The sequence below is a fragment of the Zonotrichia leucophrys genome, chromosome 3, assembly GCF_028769735.1.
Source record: "Zonotrichia leucophrys gambelii isolate GWCS_2022_RI chromosome 3, RI_Zleu_2.0, whole genome shotgun sequence".
Lineage (NCBI taxonomy): Eukaryota > Metazoa > Chordata > Aves > Passeriformes > Passerellidae > Zonotrichia > Zonotrichia leucophrys.
The window spans coordinates 99,514,637-99,534,324 of NC_088172.1; the positions used below are offsets into that span (position 1 = coordinate 99,514,637).

The following is a 19,688-nucleotide window of genomic DNA, read 5'->3' on the forward strand; positions in this document are numbered from 1 at the left end:
GCTGACCCTGGTTCCTGCAGTAGCAAAAGAAGACAGCAAGGGATCAGCAGACAGCAGCAAATAAACTCTTTCCAGTGAGATCAGCTGGAGCTGCCACTGCAAAATCTGCCACTGAACCTGCACCTGGAGCCTCCCGTGCTTTTCCAAAAACCACAGGGTATTTTTTAGATTAGTGGTGAAATCTGTGGCTTATCATCACCCAATACGAAAATTAAAGTGTCTTAGGGGTTTTAAAGGGATTAGCATGTATTTTCTAAAGTATTCTGTCTTCGGAGAATTTATTCCCCAAAGTTCTTACACCCTCTGAGACATTAAGTGCCATCACATTGTTAGTGTTTCCCGTGCCAGAGCTTGTTTCTCAAATCCCCACTAGCTTCAATAAACACTGACACACCAAGTAATAACATTCAGCATGTGTGTTGCAATGTGTGCTACGTTACAGCTGGCCACGCTGTCTAAAACTGACTTGCAATTTCATTCCCAAGCAAGGAACCTCATTGCACAGTGTATGGAAAATGTTGCTGTTATGCAAACCTCTGTTTTCCGACAATAGCCAGCAAAGCCACTTCCCTCCCTCAATTTTATATCCTGGAAATATTCTAATTCTGTTTGTTACGCCATCAGGAGTCCTAGCTAGCTTTGCAAAGGCATGTGCTCTCCAGAAGAGCAGCTGCAGGTTGTATGCACCCTTCAGAGCTGCCCTCCTGGTGTGATTTCACTGCAGTGCAGATGGAGCACCTGGGAACAGCCCACCAGCTGGAATGCCACACACACAACCACATTTCAGTTCAAATAAACAAACTAAAAGCTTTCCATAGGTGTCCTGGCCTTTGCTCTGAGGATTAATTCCCTTTAAATGTGTAATAGCTCTAAGGGCATGTTAAAAAGAAGAATATACTTGCTTTCCTCCACATGGAGGAGCAAGGACACATTCCTGTCAGCTGGAAAGGGGGAAAATGAACACTGCAGCCTCTTAATTCAAGAGGCAAACTGGGGAACATGTCAGCGTATCTGATGAGAGTAAATTGAAATCCAAACACCATTAGAGCTGCTGGAGAATGCTTGGCTTCACTTCACACAGCAACTCTGCACCATTCAATGACAAGGTGGTTTGGGAAGGTTCAGCAACCTTGCCTGGTATTTTCTGGGACCTATCACAGCCTAAGATTCCTTGCTGAAAGATGTATACAACCTTCCACAGACTGTCCAAATGCAGTTGCTCACTCCGAAAGTCGCTCCCTCTTCACTAACATAATCAAAGCTGTACTCCCATCTCCTGGCAGCTGCTTGTGTCAAAGACCTGTGAATCACTTCTAGAAAAAGTAATTAGTTTTCAAACTGTGTTTTATATAAACTATAACAGGGAAGGAGTGTGAGCCCTCTTGTGCAGTTTGCATGGTCCGTGCTCTTCAGTGACTGCCTGTATCTCCTCCTGCATCCCTGCCTGTGCATTCAGCAGGGTGAGAGAGGACTTTGGGTTTTGGTGGGGATGCAGGAGCCAAACACCAGCTGCCCTCCCAGGCCTCACGACAGGCATACAAACAGGAAGGCAGACTTTGCTTTAGCTGTGTATGGGCTGCTTGTTTCGGCTGGGGCGGGGAGGGAGCGCTGGCGTTCCCCGATTGTTCTGGGCAGGCAGAATCGGCTTACACGCTCTGCCCTCCTGGCCTTTCTTTCCATTCAGCCCAGAGAATCAGCTCCTTCAGCAAGCCCTTTGCCATGAGCTCTGCCCTGTCCTCACAGCCCCCAGCTCGGGCATCATCAGGTAGCTGAGACTCTGAGTTTTCAGGTTTTTTTCAAAAGTACATTTCTTGGCTTCTGCCTCGCAGAGAACAGATTGAAAAATTGTCCTGAGTGTGACTTAATAGGCATGGAAACCAGGAAAACAATCAAATGAGCCCAGCACTTCCAAAAACCTTGAAACTTTTGGTAGTTTTTAAGGCAATCCTTATTGTTTTCTGGGAGAGCTTGAGTTGGCAGTGTTTGAACAGTAAATGCATGATGGAGGGAATTGCATTGCTGATGCACTCATTGGCCTTGACTCCTCATCCTGCTACAGGCACTGATCCCTGCCCTCTGCACTGCTGGGGGACCCTGAGCCACCACAGAAAGTATCAGAGCTATCCCAGAAGGGAGTACAGCCTCTGCCAGCCCCTCTCCTCTACCACAAAAATATCCACATTATGAGATCCATCTTCCAGTAACACTCAAATCACAGCAGGCCAGAAATTCCTTACAAATCTGCCTGTTTCAGGTGAAACCCAGGATTTTCCCATGAATGGAAAAGATCTTTCCTATAGCCCCTGCCCCAAAGGGGCTGATGTTAAGAAGTTTGCCATCCCACACTGTAGCATCCATGCTCTCCCTCCTTTGTGCCCAAAGCCTCCCAAGGCATGGAGAGGAAGGGCTCAGGAGACAGTGCAGGTAAACTTCAGCAAAGGAGGCTCCACTCAGTCACCAAGGGATGAGGAGATGGCACAAAGTGTCTCAGCCAGGCAGAAAACACAGCAGGGAGCAGTAAACTCAGCTATGGCTCATGGTGCAGCAAACACGTGCTTGGGGAAACTCTGTGGCACAGCACGTTTGGGCTACAGCAAAGTGATTACCAGCTATTTGCTCATTTTCCTTTAATGAATCACTTGAATGAGACCAGTGTGAGTGTCAGGGGAGTGAAAGTCTGTCATTCAGCTGTCTGCACACTCTGGCTTCTCAGAAGATTTCTAGATCAGATCTCAGGGCCTCGGGAGTTTGGGTTATTTTTCTAAATGAGGTTCGACTGTGCATCTTCTGGGGAAGATGCCAGTTATCTACAAAACCTACAGCTCTTATTAATTTGATACCACAGGTTTCAGTCTGAATCACAGCAATGTGTGGTTGACCTCAGAATAAACTAAAGTACTTGCTCCATGGCATTAGACTTAAGGATTGGCCAGCGTGGGAGCTGGATTTATTTTTTAACACCAGAGCTCAATCAAGAAACTGGGGGAGAGGAAATGTTCAGGTTGGGCTGGACACAAGATCATGCGGCTGTGAAAGGAAAACTCCACAGTGTCCCATCTGGAGCCAGAGCAAAAGGAGGTGTTTCATTTTGGGTTATGAAAGTCCTAAAAATCCTTTTCTCTTCTCTTCTTTCAATGTGTTTTAGTGGTGAGGTCAACTTTTAAGTGAAAAATGCCCTTTTGAATCAAATCTACATTTCAAGTACTTGCAAAACATAAACAAACCATCCCCAAAATGAAACAGTTCATTCTGAAAGTGTCAGAATGACATGCACTGCTATTTTTAACATCCCTCCTTCTTCCCCCACCTCTGTATTTTTTTTTCTGGGCCAGAACTATTCAGAAAATGTGTTTGAATTTGTGAATCATTTTGACTCCCCCTCTCCCCTGACATTTGCTGGAAAATCTATTCTCTGCCAAAAAACTGCTTTTCCAGATCCAGCCAGCTCCTACAATCCCCTGTCCTGCCAGGGTTTGTCTGGCTCTGAGGCTCTGGCTGCCCTGGGGACACAGAGGAGGAAGAGGAGGAAGAGGAGGGCAAGCCCCAGCCTCTGTCCAGGCAGTGATAGGCTCTGAAAAAGCTCTGAGCCTCTCCTGAGGCTGAACAGGGAGCTGGGCTCCAACAGAGGCCACCACACAGGAGATCCTCACCAGACTGTGGCTTCCAGGTGTGAGGAGAGTGCTTGGAGTTTTGGTTCTCTTGGAAAAATCTTGCATTCAAAGCCAGGCCCCTGAAGGTGAAGTGGATGCACCATGGAGCTGTCTCCTATCAAGGTGACAGAAAATTTAGATTTGGATTCAGTCAAGACATGAAAGCTCTGAGGCTTGCAATGCAATGTAGAGGTTTGATTCTTCGTAGCCTGGCGATTCACAGAACAATTTTTGCCTTTGCAGTGCAAGTGTAAATGTTACTGCTCCCAGTTGTGCACGTTTTGCTACTACCCTGAGACCTTTAGAAAGTGGAAAACTTGGATCTCTTTCAGTCCTCACATCCAACCTATCTGTAGGTCTCGCAGATTTTTTTCAGGATAGCATCCCTAAGAGAGTCTTTCCAGCCTATCCACCCAAACAAAATTCACTTTTTGGTCTCATCACACCATATCCCCATTTCTCATCTCAACAGCCTTGGCTCTGCAAAGATCCATCAAACTCAGTGCTGAAAGATTGCTTTTTTGAATCTGTCATTTGGCCCTTCTGTGGCTCTCAGCCTCCCTACCTTGATTCCTTCTCCTGAGGAGCATCTCTGAGCTCCTTGGCTTTTCTCTCAAGCCTGTGATTTATTCTATTCCCATCACTTCTTATTTCAGCACTGAAAGGTCAGCTCCTGCGTATGCTCAAGCATGAGATCAGCCTATATTAAACAGGCTCCTCTGAGCCTTCTCCCTTCTGGGAAGGGTTCCCATCCACAGGAACAAACCTGGAATCTGGATCTGCCTCCTGAGCCGCCCAAATGCTCAAAAACCAAATACCAGAGTTGGTTGGGATGGATGATGTGGGGAGGACAATAACAGACTAGGTGGCATCCTCTGCATTTCCCTTTCATTACCAGCCCAGCCTCTGGGCGATGTTTTGGTCACTCGTGACCACCTGGACTCCCCTGCTGCTTCCCTTGGCTCAGAAGAGCCAATCCAGCAACACAGGGCAACATGAGGAAACAGAGACCTGAGCAGAGAGGCCAAGCCTTTTCTCCTCAAGGTGAGACACAGATGAGGGGCTGCTAATGGAGGAGCTGAGCTGCAGCCCTGGCTTCAGACCTTTTGTTTTAACCTGCTGAGCAAGGTGGCTCCCAAGAGAGCCAGACAACACCAACTGCTCCATCCTCTGAGAGCCTGGCTCAATTTGGAGCTGCTTTTCTCATCTTGAATATGAACTTTACACAATTTTTCTGTCAGTGATTGTGCATCTTGCTCAAAAGCTGTCACACGCAGTGTTTGTGTGTGAAGGTGGGAATGTGACATCCAGCTTCTGTTTGCTTTGCAAAAAGATCAAGGTTAGTTCCCACTCCACTAAAAGCACGGAAGGGAAACACAGGATTTGTCAAGCAGAGATAAACTGAATTGAGAACATTTTATACACAAATTCCTAGGAGAAGGTTAAAACAATGGAGCTGGGAGAGTACACTTGTCAAGGCTTTTTCAAACAATCATTTTTTCCCATATTCTTTTAAAATACACCAGTAATTCAGGTGGATAGAGATAAGCCACCATTCTAAAATCTCTTTGCTTTGTTTCCTTTCTGGCAGGCCTGGTCTCCACCCCAGTAAGACATTCCTCCCAGGAACCCCAGGGTGGAGGGCTGTCAGCTCTAAGAAAATCCGGCTCCAAGGAGAGATAATAACTTTTCTGAAGCTCTTTCTGAAGCTGCTCTGGCAATTACAGCTCCAAGTGCCTCCCACTCCTGTGACCACCTCCCTTGCATCCAAGGTCTATCTATGAATGGCAGCCCAAGACTATTTAGAGTTTAGGGGTCCCTGGCAAGGGCGCAATGAGATGGTGGGACTGAAAGGGCAATGCAGGAATGCTCATCTCCTCTCCTCCCACTTGGAGGCACTGCCCATCCCTCCTTTGCACACTAGCTGTTACCCCACACTCCATCTGCAACAGCTCCCAGAGGTGGGAATTCCACCCTGAGATTGCTCATGGTCATTTAGTGTGGGTACCCAGGGCAGTACAAGGTATGAGGTGATGCTGAGCTGGCCTCAGTGCAGCTAAGATGATGCTGTACAGGCATGGACAAAAAAAAAAAAATCTGGCTCCATTTCAGAGTTCAAAGAAATATTTGAGCCTATGGGCACTGATTCAGGCTCATCTCTAATTATGTCCCAAGTTCAGCCCTTAAAACCAGTTCTTTAGTCCTCAGTAAGGGTCACTTAGCAGTTGTTATTACAGTTTCTTGCCAATCTGTTGTTGGATTTTCCACTTGACATTATTAAGGGATTAAGTTGTTTGTCTCATCATCTTTTATCTGTCCTGTTCAGTTTCCTAAAAACAGACTTTAGCCAGACCAGAAAAGATACGAGGGGAAAAAAAAAAGCCCAGCATTTTCAAGATATAACCACGGTTTTGGATTTGCCATTATTATTGTTTAAATTTATTACTTTGGATATGTAAACTTTGCTGACTCCTTTAATCTGGAATGTATTAAAGAAAGCATTAAGCATTATAACAAGTCATTGGATTACACTGCACCGATTCAGCTACAGCTGGGGAAGAAATATATAAAGGAGATCCCGTGGAGTTATACATTTCAGACTGAGCTCATCAATTGCCATAGAGAAGACAAAAACAAATGTAGCTGAGCCTGGAAAGAATGTTGCTAAAATTGGAGAAGCATTTAATGTGAGTAGCCTAGGGGTGCAATAACTTTGCCTGTAATTTAACAAAACCCACCCACATAAAACATACCAAGAGAGATTACAGATTGGACTCTCTGATCTGCACTCTGCCAAGAAAGCAAACCTGACTTTTTTCCCCTTCCTGCAGATGCAGGTTTAAATGGTCCCTGCAGAGTGTTAAATATATATTACCCATAATAGCAACCATATTGCATTTGGACACGTTGCTAATTCTCCAAGTGGCTGCTCTGTGGGAGGATACCCCTGGATAACTAAGGGAGCTTGCAGCTGCCAGCAAAGCAAGTCCTATTGTCCACATGGTGAGAAGGAGCCTGCTCACCTCCTCCTCACTCCCACCCCTTCTTGGAGCCCTGGTCTCCTCTCTTTTGAGAGGCACCCCTGGGCTTGTACTTAAATTCTCCTTTCATGAAAATGTTTTGAATGCGTTTAGCTCAATGGGGTAAAAACTATTCCTACGCCTTCCCAAAATGCAGGTTTGCAACCAGCAAGGCTCAGTGGTGAGCTGGAGGCCAGCCTTGGCTCCTGCCCTTCTCCAGAGTGGCAGGGATCAGAGATTGTTGAGCAAGAAACAAGAGAAAAACACCCAACCCTAAAATGCAGCTTCCAAAAAGGCTCCCTGCAGAACTTTCCACGTACAAACCTCCTGTCTGCAGAGGCTCTGAGGCACTGTACCTGTGAACCTGCACCTTTGGTTCATTAATTCAGCTGAAGGTTGGATTTACCACAAGATGTAACTGGATACCTGCAGGAGTGAGCACAAACGATCAAGGGCCAAACCTGCAGCATGCTCCTGCAACAGCTTTTATCAGCGTTTTATCTGACCCTAACAAAAGGAGCAAATTGTTTAGCAAAGGAAGAGGGTTCTTTGATTCTATCTCGCTGCAGATGAATTGCCCAAGCAAGGGCAAAGGGACAGGAAGCGAAGGGGGAGGAGGAGGAGCTGAGGCTGAAGGTAGGTGCTGCCATTGCTCAGCCCTTGCTAAACAGCCCCTTCTGCAAATGCTGGTGGGGTGGGAGGGAAGAGTTGTGTCATCTCCTCGCCGTGGCAATTCCACCAAAACGTCGTGCTGGTCACTCCTGGTGTAGATACACTGGTCCTCATCCTGGCTGTGTCTCACAGGGAGCTTTGTGACAGCAAAGACTGCAGGCCCCGTGAGACCTCCCTCTGCTTTGCACAGTACAGGAACCCATTGTCCAAACCCCAAGTACAAGACTGAAAGTCAAGGATGAAACCCTGGGGAAAACTCACATCAGTTCAGCAAGGTCCACGCCACAGCAGCCCCGGGTGCTGACATCTCTGCAAATCAAGGGTGTGAAGCAAACAGTGAAGAGACAACCTGATCCTGCCCTTTGAATCTAGCTCATTAAAATGTCTGCAGGCATGTCCCTCCTGAGCACATCTCTGTCTTTCACAGAGACGAGGGATGCTTTACTATTACTTAAAACCACAACAGTGCAGAATGCTAATGAAGTTCCTGTTGTGTAGCACTGATCAGATACTACACTGTACTGCTTACAAGAAGTAGTTGTAAGTGCTAAGCACTTGTTGTTTTACCCCCTAGCTTCTCCTTCCAAAAGCAATCCTTGTGTTTTGACCAGCAATAAATCTTACATCCAAAAGAAGAACTGAATTCCTTCTGCTGGCTTGTCCCTTTTCCCATGTCATTAATGAAAAGAACTTTCTTCACTACAAAAAAAAAAAAAAAAGAAAAAGAAAGAAAAATCACTTCTTTCTTTTCATGGCTGAAAAGACAACCTTGCAGCTGGAGACCCCCAACTTCAGAATGTACCTGCACCAATTCACGCTGAAAGGCACTGCTGGATGAGCATCCTGTTACAGAGCAAGTTGAATTTTGCTGCCCAAACACTGATTTAAAAGCCAGCCACAGGCACTTGCCTTTGAGGCTGGTATCAGACTGAATCAGCTTTCTGAACTACTTGGAGCTGTTGTGCAGGTTATGCATGACCTGGGTTTTTATGTGTAGGAAAAAAATGAAATTCCAATAAATTTTATAGAAGAGATTCAGAAACAGATTCCTCTGTCTCAAGGCAAACTCTTGGGCTGGCTGTCAACATCCCATTAGAGTAAGAGAGAAGAAAGCTACATTAGGAGAAACTTAGGATGCCTGAGGAGACACCCAGCAAGGCTAAGCAAGATGAATGCCATAAAAGGGCCATTTCAAGTGACACAGCAAGTGTGGGAGCCAGCAATCCCCAAAAAGTCACATTTAAGAAAAGGGATTAGCTGCAAAGTTACTCAGTGATTTGAAAATGTTAACATTTAGTTTTCACTGTCTGTTAAATACTAACATATCTTTCTTAGAAAGCTTGGCTGGGCTTCATTGGAAGAAAGCAGGTCAAATTTACTGCACAAATTTACCTACTGGTATAAACAAAATAATCTTCAACCATTACAGAAGACTAAGCTTAGCTGAAGCAACATTTTGTGTCATCCATAGATGCCATTATTGCTGTAGTGAGCTAGAACAGAATTACATGTAAAGAAAACATGAGCTCAGCCATCACATGGCACGTGAGAGCTCAGTGCTGCACTAAATGTTTTCTTCACATGCAAATCTGTCCTGACATATTACAGAAATCATATGGAAAACATGAGACAGGTGCTGACTACAGTTTGGGTTTTGTCATTGCAAGCCTCTAAAAAGGTGAAGACAAAACTCTGAAGTTTCCACTGATCCATGAAATTCTCTCTGTGGACGTTCAGTTTTCCATCCAAAGGATCCAAACAGGCAAGCTCCTGGCATCCTGCAATTCCCAACAGAAGAGGAGGAAATCTGGCTCCTTCCAGAGCTGGGGACCCTAAGGATGATGGGCCTGATGTTTGTGCTTCCTGCACCTCAGAAGTACGGGGGGAGGTTTATTTTGCTACTTTCATGGATGCTTTCAGCATGAATCTTTTTTTCGAGAAACAAAATAAAAAAATATGCAAGAGACAGCAGCTGTGCTAGCAAGTGAGCTCCTCTATGAAAAGGATCTGCTATGTGCCATGCAATTCCTGCCCTGTCAATCATGGAGAATGTGCATAGAGAAGAAACCTTTCCCAATGAGCCTAAAAGTGCTGATGAAAACAGACTTGAAGCAGCACCATATGTCTCTCACTGGGTTATGGCAGCATCTTCCCTTGGCCTCCGTGGGTGGGAGCCCATAAAAATCTGCTTATTCCCTGAGCAGGTGACATGAGCAGGTAGAGGATTAGCTGTGGAATAGGGAGTGGTGCTTTGTGGAGTCCCTGGGTGCACAGGCTCCATATCCACAAAGAGCCTGAAGCTCTGCCCAGCTCGGTGAGCACCGGGGTGTCCCCATCCCATCCCAGAACACACCATGCTGCCAGGCCTGCTGAGCCTGCTGCTCTGAAAGGGGAAACACACACCTGCCCACCTCATTCCCCTCTCCCCGCTGCTCTTCCTGCAGCAGGGAGACTCCATCCCTTACCAGGTGTGCTGAGCATCTTCCCTTTCAATGATGTGCACTGCTAAAAGAACAGTCACTCTTCTGAGTGAGCCAGCAGGGCTCTAACACACCAGGCATTGATACTAAATCAGAGATACCACTCACAGGCATTATATTGATACTAAATCAGAGATACCACTCACAGGCTCATAAGCTCAGGAGCTTTTAAGACAAACACAGTGGGAGTAAGGAGTGAAACACATAAACACACTTGGCATAAAGATATATATTCACAGGGCTTGCATGTATCACCATAGCCATGTGGTCATGGTTTCTGTTACGGGGAGACTTCCTGATCACAGAGACAGCTTGGAAAGGGAATGAAAGCACATTTAATTTGATTGATTTTTATAGGAACAAATCAGGACTCCTGTTGTCAGCTTATGCCTTGGAACATCTCAAAGAGAAATAAGCAAAGGTCCCAGAGGCCCTTGGCTGACACTAACCCTATCTAAACTTGGCTGCTTTCAGGACTGCATTAACAGCCATTGTGAGTCAAACAAATAAATCAATTAAAAGAATGCCTGTCATCAGCAGTGCTGTTAGGTTTTTCCAAAAGTCCTTGCCATCTCGCACAGGTTAATGGAAGTCTCTTATTCTGAGAAATCTACTCAGCCTGCTAAAGGGAGGAGAAGTTTCACAGAGCACCAAGTCCCTTGATTACTATTCTGCTGTACATCCTTGTGCTTCCACAGCAGCTGTGGGAAAGCCAGGAAGAGGAACGCTCCAGTGTCTTGCACTGATTTTCCAGGAAGGGGTTCCTTCCCCCCCAACATGCCATTATTTTTCTATAGTACGTGCTTGCTTGCACAGCCTTTCCCCCCACTTGTCTGTTGCTTTGTCTCCACTTTTGGAGAAGCTGACAAACTGGGGAATTTAGGTCAATGACAAGGACTCACTAATGACCAGCTTTGGAATGGCTTTTGCTGAAGGGGCGCAGCCAAGCTGCAAGAGTGGGACAAGTCTCCTGCTGCAGAGTACATCCTTGGGAAGAGCCAACAGAGCCCCCAGAATGGCAAAGCGCTCACACTCTGCTATTTTTAAAGTCGAGAAGTCAGTGGGAGTCACAGCTAGAAGGTATCTTGTTTTAGGTGCGAAATCTCCTAAGGCCTCAGGTCAGCTCCTCACCCAAACTGCCCGTGTTGGTGTGCACAGAGTGCTCCCCTGTGGCATTTCCAAACCACAGTGTCCCCATGCCAAGGCGCTGCCCGGACAGCCCGTCCCTCCCACACAGCCCCAGAGGTGCAATCGCTCGAGTGTCTCTGAAACCATCAACAAACAAGCGTGGGGTTTCTCCGGCAGCAGCCCACAGCCCGGGGAAAGCCACAGCTGCAAAGCCCTTACGTGGAAGTTTACTCAGACCTTGAGTGGATTTGCAATTAAACAGCAAAACGTCACCTTGCTCTTACTGTCACTGCACTTGACAAGTCTGCAACCAGCATGGCAGGGTCACTGTCCCCTGGTGCTGTGCAGGGACAGGGACAGCACTGAGCAAACTGCTTCAACAAACAGACACAGAGCCCGTTTCACTCACAGAGCTGCTCCGGGTCACAGCGCCCAAAAATGTGGGCACAATGCCTCCTCCCCTTGCACTTGGCAACACGATTTTCTTACTGGCCAGTTTTCAGGCCTGAACACAAACAAAGTTTCCTACCTGCAGCACAAGTGGAGGACGAGTCCATGCCAGCCGGAGGGATGTGCCTGTTTCCCCGGGATGTCAGGAGGAACCACAACACACCGCCGGACATCCCTAACAGATTTGCTAAAGCAGACAGCCTCCAGAAAGGAAGGGCAGGAGCAGGCCTGCTGTTTATCAAATCTGTAAACAGGCTATGTGAGATGTGCAGCACAGACTGTATCTGCAGCAGGAACTGCTTTCCTGCCACTCCTCATTACCTCTCCTGCAGGTAGAACAGGAGGCTCTCCTGTGCCAGCAGGGCTCTCTGCCTGCCCTGCCTTTATCTACTCAACCCACCCAGAGGCACCTTGGTATCTCTGGGCTGAGATCTCCCAGGATTTGACTAAAAGCACGAGTTGTGGAGAGAGCTTCTCACACATTCTCCCTCATTACACAACTCATTTCCAGACCGTGTGCGTTGTTGAAAGGAAACAGTGAGTTCATGAAAACAAATGAGTGTGCAACCTGACACTGCCTCAGTAGCTGCCTTCTAGTGTCGTTATGGATTTACAAGATGCTGCCAACAGTACACAAAGCTGGGTGTTATTTACACGAAATCCATTTTGAATTACTGGGCATTTGCACATGATCCTGCTGAGAAGTTGACTATAACCTGCCAAAGTCAGTGATCAGCCCTGCATGGGACCGGTGGAGCCCAGTGGAAAGTATCACTGTAAATTAGCCTTGCTGCCCCTGCTGGGACTCCAGCACTGAAACACAAAATCAAGTGCACCTCCTTAGGCTGCCTGACACATTTTGGACCACATCTTCATCTCCTTTAGCCTGAGCAGTCCCATGGAGCCCAGCAGTTAGAGCTGATCTGAGCTCTCTCTCACGCAGAGCTTTTAGCAATACAAATGAGCCTTGCCCGTTCACTGCTGAGCCATTGGCCTGGCTGAGCTCAGGGAGGCCACGGGAGGTGGTGCAGAGTCAGCCTGAGGCTCCAGGAAGCTTTCCACAGGAGCATCAGGCATGCTTCTGCCCATCAATGAACTGTTTGCAGCAGCAGATCAGTGGGATCTGGCACCAGGAACAGTCATCAGCGCAGAGAATGGAGCAGAGATTACTACAGCTCATGCACATAAAACCAGCAGAATTTAATCAGCAGAGGGATTGTAGCAGCTCCCAAAGGGAACTGGCTGATTCATCAGCTGAGAGCCCCAAAATACAAAACTGTCTGCAAACACGATGAACTACAGGCTCATAACTTTGCTAACTGCTTTTACTCAGCTGCTGCTCCATCCTGAGCAGAACCAAGCCTGAATTCTTGGAATAGGACAAAAGGAGTGCAAAAGAAAAGATACTTATTCCAGCCTGCTGAGTGTTTTACAAACCACAGTCTCAGTTCTTCCAAGTTTGATGCCTTCACTTAGATGTTTCCCTGCACTAGTTTTCCTTGTGTCATTGCATTTAGCAGGAGTTTCACCACCATGGGTCTACAGGAAATTAAACATAGTGAAATACACCATTGAAAGTTCATGAGCCTTTGTTAAACTCTTTAAACTAAGGAACCACTGGATTGTCCCGTATGTTTCAAGGATTCACTGGGATGCTTCAGTGCTGGGCTCAAATCAATGGAATGTCTCAGAGCTGGATGAGAGCAGAGACCATGTGCTGGCGGGAGAGCCTCGTGATGGGTGCCCTGCTCTGGGTTAAAGTGGTTCAAAGCCCTCTGGACAAGTGGTGTGACAGCTCAGAGCAAAGCAGGCTCTGTCTGATGCACTCACACATGCAATGAACTCCCCTAGTGACACAACAAATCCCATGACTGTCTCATGCCTTTGGAGAATGCCTCAGAGCTCTCCTCTCTGAGGAGACCTTTCTTCTCTAAGGGAAACACAAATCAACTAAGGCGATGATTTCTCTCGCCTTAAGCCTCACAACCAGCTCCACAACAAAGATCCTGAAACAAATGAACTTAATATAAATACCTAATAAAAATATGCTTACCTGAAATATAAGATACCCCACAACCAAGAAGTATTATTCAAAAGGGGAATTACCAGAATTTGTAGAGCATTTTGTTTCTGTGTGAAATTGTGGTGATGGGCATCACTGTAAACCTGAACAGACAGTTGGCCCACACAGTTTCAACTCCAGAGAGGAAACAAATTCTCCCTCAGGCTCATGTAAACCATGGGAAACCTCCAGCACCCAGGGAAGTTGTGCTGAGGAAAAACTGAGGCTCGTAACCACATGTCAGCAGAAGGCTGCAGTCCATGGATGTATTTTAAGCATGCTGGCAGGCAGCTTTGCAGCACCAGGGAAGCTCTGCAAGGACTGTGCACAATGGAACAGGTACCACTACTCTCTCGTGAGAGGATTTTCCGGCTAGGAACCCCTCTTCCAAGTCTGGAAGCTTTTCGTGTGAGGGAAAGCAAGCACCACTGAGCAAGTGTAAAGTTTCTCTGCAGAACTCTGCTGCAGCAGACTCGTGCCCTGCTGCTCCTGCTGCTGCAGTCGTGCCTTGGAGCAGGGACGCCGCCACCCTTCACCCCCTGCCCAGGGCTGCTGCAGGACTCACCACTCGGGGTTTCTGCTGGTCCAGGGTCTGCAGGAAGGCGGGGGTCTGGTCCAGGGTGCGCTCGGGGTCGCTGGAGATGTCCTCCTCAGACTCCTCCCAGGACGAGGAGAAGCCAGTGGAAGACGCAGAGGACGATGAGAGCTTCCGGACGGGCAGGCTGCCAGGGGGCACGGCGCCCGCCTCCTCCTCCGGGCCCCCCAGGTCTGTGACAATGACGGCAGGGATGCTCCCACCCACGGCTGGGTGCTGCCCCTTCAGTCCTGTGGGAACCACCACCACCTCCTCCTGCCGTGCCGCGTCAGGCCCGCACTGCTCCAGGGGGCTGCTGCTGCTGTCTGCCAGCCCCACCGCCATCCCTGGCCTCCTAGCGGGCTCTGCAGCGCTCACACAAAGCTGCTCCCCACTAGCATCGGGGGCCTCGCTCTCCCCGAGGGCTCGGGGCCGGGGCGCAGTCCCGAGTGCCAGCGCCGGTGCCGCGGTGGGGCTGGCCGGACGGGGCCGGGCCAGCCGGGGGCTGCGGGGCGGCTGGGCGGCGGAGCTGTGCGCCTGGATGTGTGCCTCGAAGAGCCCCACTTTCTGGTTCACCTGCACGTTGTGCAGCTCCCGCTGGAGCTGCCGTGCCATGGGCGGCCCTGGCTGTCCCTCCTCGCCGCGGCTGCCCCGCCGCCCGCCGGGGCTGCCCGGCTGCCTCAGGGGCTCCTCAGGCAGCGGGAAGAGGAAAGCGGGCCCGCAGCGCGGGGAGCGGGGCGGCACCGGGGCCGGGCTGAAGACGGGGAGCGAGCGGCAGCCGCCGGGCGTCTCCGGACCCCTGGGCAGCACTTGTCCGGGAGGAGGCGGCGTCTTGCTCCCGCCGCTGGTCACCTCGCTGTTGCTATTCATCATCACCAAGCTATTGAGCGCATAGCAGTACACGGCCATAGTAGTCAGCCGGGGAGCACAGGGGGGCCGTCGCCACTGCCGCCTCGGCGCTCAGGCTCTGCGGGGCTCTCGGCACGACGGGAGCAGCAGCATGGCCAGCAGGAGAACGGGGAGCTGGGCTGGCCCCGCTGGCCCGCAGCTCCATAAAACGGGACAGCTGAGGAGAGAGAAGCAGTGAGAGTAGTTCTGTGCCCTCCTTCAGCTCACCATGCAGTTGGGCACACAGAGAGTGCCAGACTCTTCCTTTCCTGTGCGCCCCTCCCACCTGCATGCATGCCCAGTGTGCCACCCGTGGGGACACGGGCCAGCCGTCACAAGGATCTGAGGGAAAGGGAAGTCAGGTTTGCGGCTGTTTCCCCTCTTCCCTGCCTTCCCTGCCCCCTCTCCAGGTTGCCTGTCGACACAGCAGTGTCCGAGAGGACACACAGCCAGCACCCATTCCCACAACAGAATAAGAGAATTATGGTGAACTGGTGAGAACTGAAAGTTGGCAGCTTTCAAGTGCTCGCCCCAAAATCTGGCATTTTCTAAAGGAAGATAAAAAACTGCAAACAACTTAAATTTGCCACCCTTCAGTCTATCACCTACAGCAAGACCAAGTCTCAGGAATGGATTTATGTTATGTGATACATGGGACGACTCCCTGCTTGCACTGCTTTCTATGGTACAGGGTCACATCTCCAGTTAGTCCCCTAAATTACCATGTGCAACAACACGGCTTTGCACATCTTCATGAATGCCCTGGCGAAATGTGCCTTCCCTGTGCACATCCGCTGTCCGGGACACTGCAAGGCTGCAAATGCCTCCAAGTCACAGCCTGGACCCCACATGCAGAGATGTGCAGTGCTGTTTGCTCTGACGAGTGTGTGACTGTGTACACACATGAGAGAGGCTCTGCTTTCGGAGGTGGCTCTCTGTGTCCCTGTTCGTGTCACTGTGCTTTCCGTCACCTCCTGTTTGCTCCATGTGCCCTGGAGCTGCAGTCCCCATCCCATGCCGGGGCATGGGCGCTCCTGAGATCCGCACAAACACACTGCCCACATGAGAGTACAAACTTGTTTACACACAGTGCGCTAACTCCGGCTATGGGTGTACACGCCTCTGGAAGCACTCGTGTGCGATGCTATCAGCGGTATCCCTGTGAGGCTCCTGGCAGGTAAATGCTCTCAAGCCCAAGCGCAGTCCCAGCAGGCGGTGTGACCAAAGGGCTTCCCATCCCTCCAGGCACTGCTTGCAGGCATTGCGAGGCTCAGCAGAGCCCAGCAGCGCGGACAGCCGCTCTTTGCAGGGATCCCCGGCACAGCTCCCAGCACTCGGGCTCGGCTGCCCAAGCGAGCACCGCCACAAGGTGCTCGGCCACACTTCGGCTGTGGGACAGCCCGGGGCACCACCCGGCCCCTCTGCCCGCCCCCAGCTCGCCCCTTCCTCCCCGCGGGGCCCTGCTGGCCCCCGCACCGCCCCGGGGCTGCTGCCGGACATCCCCGGGCGGAGGGGCGGCCGCGACCCCCTCGCCTTTCCCCCTCACCGCTCTTACCTGGGTCGGGATCCGCGCCCGCCTCAGTGCGCGCCGCCCGGCAGCGCCCGCCGGCGGCCGCGGGGCGCTGCCGAAACCATCGCCGCGGGGCTGCCGGGACTCCCGCCCGCTCCCTCCGCGGCCCCGAGCGCCTCTCCTCGCCCCGGGGCGGGCCGGCCGCGCCGGGCTCTGCCCCTCCGCGCCGCGGCGGCCGAGGCTCCGCGCTCCGGGCGGCTCCGCGCTCCGGGCGGCTCCGGGCAGCTCCGCGCCGCGGCCCCGGCGCCCGCTCCCGGTGCGGCTGGAAAGGCGGAGAGAGCAGGAGCAGGAGGAGGAGGAGGAGGAGGAGGAGAGGGAGAGGAGCGGCGAGGAGGAGGAGGAGAGCGGAGGGAGGGGGGTAGGAGAGCAGGAAGGAAGTTGTGAGTCTGTCTGGGGTTGAACTCAGCGGAACAAGTTTGTTTTTTTTTTTTCTCGCTCGGCTCGGGCTGGAGGGAAATACTGAAAAAAAAAAAGTTTCCATTGTTAACTAAAAAAAAAAAAACAACACCGTCGCCGTGCTTTGGTGGCTGGGCTGTGGCTTCAAGACACACAAGGCATTTTCCACCCGCGGCCGCGGCGTGCGGTGCGGGCCCGGCAGAGCCCCGGGTCAGACCCGGCACCGGGGGGGCATCCCCGGCTCGCCTCCGCATCCCCCGGCTCGCCTCCGCATCCCCCGGTTCTCCTCCGCATCCCCAGCGCTGCCGGCCACCGGAGCCCTCCCCGGGCACGGCGGTCAAGGCAAAGGGTGGTGCCGGCAGCGCCAGCGGCGCGCAGCCTGAGGCCGCCCACCTCCCCACGCAGCCGGCCCGAGCACAGCCATGTCCCCCGGCATCCCCCTTCCCCGGCAGCACGGCTCGGTCCTGCTGCTTCTCTGCCCGCTGGTCATCTCATTCACAAGAGCACGAGGCTGGCACAAAGCCCTCCCTGCCAGGTTGCGTGGCTGTGGGTGACCACATCCCAAGGGGAGGTAAGATGACCCCCACATCTCTCTAGAGAGACTTTGAGTTGCTGTGATGTTGCCCCAGGTTTTGGCAGAGCTGCAGTGTCCTCGCTCAGGACACTGCCCATCCTTTTTGATTCACAGCACTTTCTCATCCCCTGCAGCCCCCAGGCTCGGGTCCTGCTGCTTGGCAGGAGAAGCAGGCTCTTGGCTGTGATACAGCCCGAGTTCTGTATCAAGATAACCCATTGGAAATAGTTGTCTGTACGTCAGCACTTTAGGAGAGAGAGCAGGCTCTCCGATTCACTCTCAAAGCAGTAGTCAAGGTCAAACCGAGGTGGCAGTTTTGGGGTTGGTCTGGACTGGCCAAAGGAAAAAAAAAAAAAAGAGAGAAAAAGAAAAAAGAACAGCAATTTGCCTCTGCTAGGATTTCACAGCTAGGAATTTCCCCTAGAGAGGGAAATTGATGTCACAGCAGATCAGCTTTTCTGTAATTAAGACATAACCTCTAGAGCATAAACGGGGGCAAAGAGGTCTCCGAATTGGCAGAAGGTGTGGACTACCAATCCCACAGGCAGGCAGACAGAGACACCCAAAATGCTTATGTTTGTTTTTCCAGTAAGAGAAACGCTATTTTGAATTCAGTGCAGGAAAAGAAATTTATAGACTCTTTCCACTCCAGTTAGTTTCCTCACAGTCTGTGCTTAGTCGGGAACTACTCTTTGTGAAATGAAGTATGAGATCAATCTCTGAGAAAAGTGACCCTGCTCAGTATAATGGCACTATTCATGGCATAAGCTTACCCCTGTGTGCAAATATCTGCAGATTCTGTTGCTCATATTCCCTCATGTCTGCATACAACCATCAAAAAGTAGGAACATTTGAAGGAAAGAATAAATCCAGGTAAACAGGCCAATAAACAGGTAAGTTCCTTTTTAAAACAGCTGCATTATGCTATGCTGATAGCATCTGCAAATACTTGGAGGCATTACTGCACATCTGATGTTTTGACCATTCTTTGGGGTTGCTGAAGAATATTTACACCACTGTATCCACAATGTGTGCTTGGAGTCCCACCCTTTCTTTAAGTCCCACAAATTCAAACACCATCAAAAATTCATCCTCTCAGAAGAGACAAAGGAGTGGTGAATTCACCATGGCACGTTTGCAGATACAAAACTCCCTCAGTGGAGACCTGGCCTTAAAACATGGCAGCAATTTTGTCAAGTAACAGAGCTAGAGCATTATATACAATGGCAAGTTCTGTTTATAAAGGAAGGGGCTAATAAAAGTGCAAAAAGGAAAAGAACATCTAGGGGTAAGTCTTTGAGTGTTCAGAACCAGTAGGTACTTGAGGGAAATAATTGTTTCCAGACAGGAGGCAGGCAGCAGTCCACATTGTGTAGTGAAGAAAGAGCAGACAGCTTTCAGCACACTTGTTTCCAATCAAGGGGAAACCAAGGGTTTGAGGCCAGCCTAAATGGAAAACACAACCCATACAGGTTGCTAGTCCAATCCAGGGACAAGGATGGAAGCAAGAGAAGAGAAAAGTTGCTTTCACAGACACAGACCCTGGGCATTAGTGCTGCTGTAGTTGCTGAGGAGCCTCCTCTGTGGCTTTGGCAGCGCTGCCTTAGGTGCTGTACAAAGAGAACAAAAAGATCGTTCCACTCAGTGCACATTCTTCAAGTAAAACTCCAGTGCTGGGTGTTAAAACATCTTGCTTCTCCTTCAGCTATGTTCTTAATTTAAATTTGTGCTTCCTGCTTCCAGAGAAAATCATTACAGTGCTTAAGGACACTGAAACAGGCTGGGTTAGGGCAAACAGTTGATCCAGCCAACTTTCGTCTTGTCCTTACTCAAGGGAGTGGAGCCATTAAAATGAACAGGATCTTCCACTTAGGAGGGGCACATATCCACTGCAGAATGTATTTAGCCTGAAATAAAGTGAGGACAGACACTTAGAGAAGGGCATGGAGCTGTCCTAACTGTGTAACATCGACACACTGGCTAAGGAGGCATTCAGGGAAAGAAATTCCACAGCTGTCAAAGTCAGTGGCCTCCAGCACCTCTGTGTCCTCGAAGGCAGACACGTTCATTACCATGTTTCATGGAAAATTTGTTGTCCTCAATGTTCCCCATGAGCAGCAAGGGTGGCTCAGCTGTGCTGAGGCTGCTGATCACTGCAGGGTGCTGGCTTTTTGTAGGAGTGATGGGGCAGCCCTGCCAAGGGGCATCCAGTGGGAGGAACAGG

General features: G+C 50.2%; 1 protein-coding gene across 2 annotated transcripts in view; it reads right to left on the minus strand.

The window, feature by feature from the left end:
• The window catches only part of ITPKB (inositol-trisphosphate 3-kinase B), a 65,625-nt gene extending 48,952 nt beyond the window's left edge, over positions 1–16,673 (minus strand). Inside the window, exons 1-2 of one of the 2 annotated variants that reach the window (XM_064709507.1) lie at positions 16,480–16,673; positions 14,028–15,102 (exon numbers count right to left, since the gene is read on the minus strand). In XM_064709507.1, the coding sequence (XP_064565577.1) occupies positions 14,028–14,945 (918 nt within the window). In that variant the 5' untranslated portion in view covers positions 14,946–15,102; positions 16,480–16,673. Of the gene's footprint in view, positions 1–14,027; positions 15,255–16,479 lie in introns of those variants that run through there. The other variant, XM_064709508.1, reaches the window with a different exon arrangement.
• Positions 16,674–19,688: the final 3,015 nt, after the last annotated feature.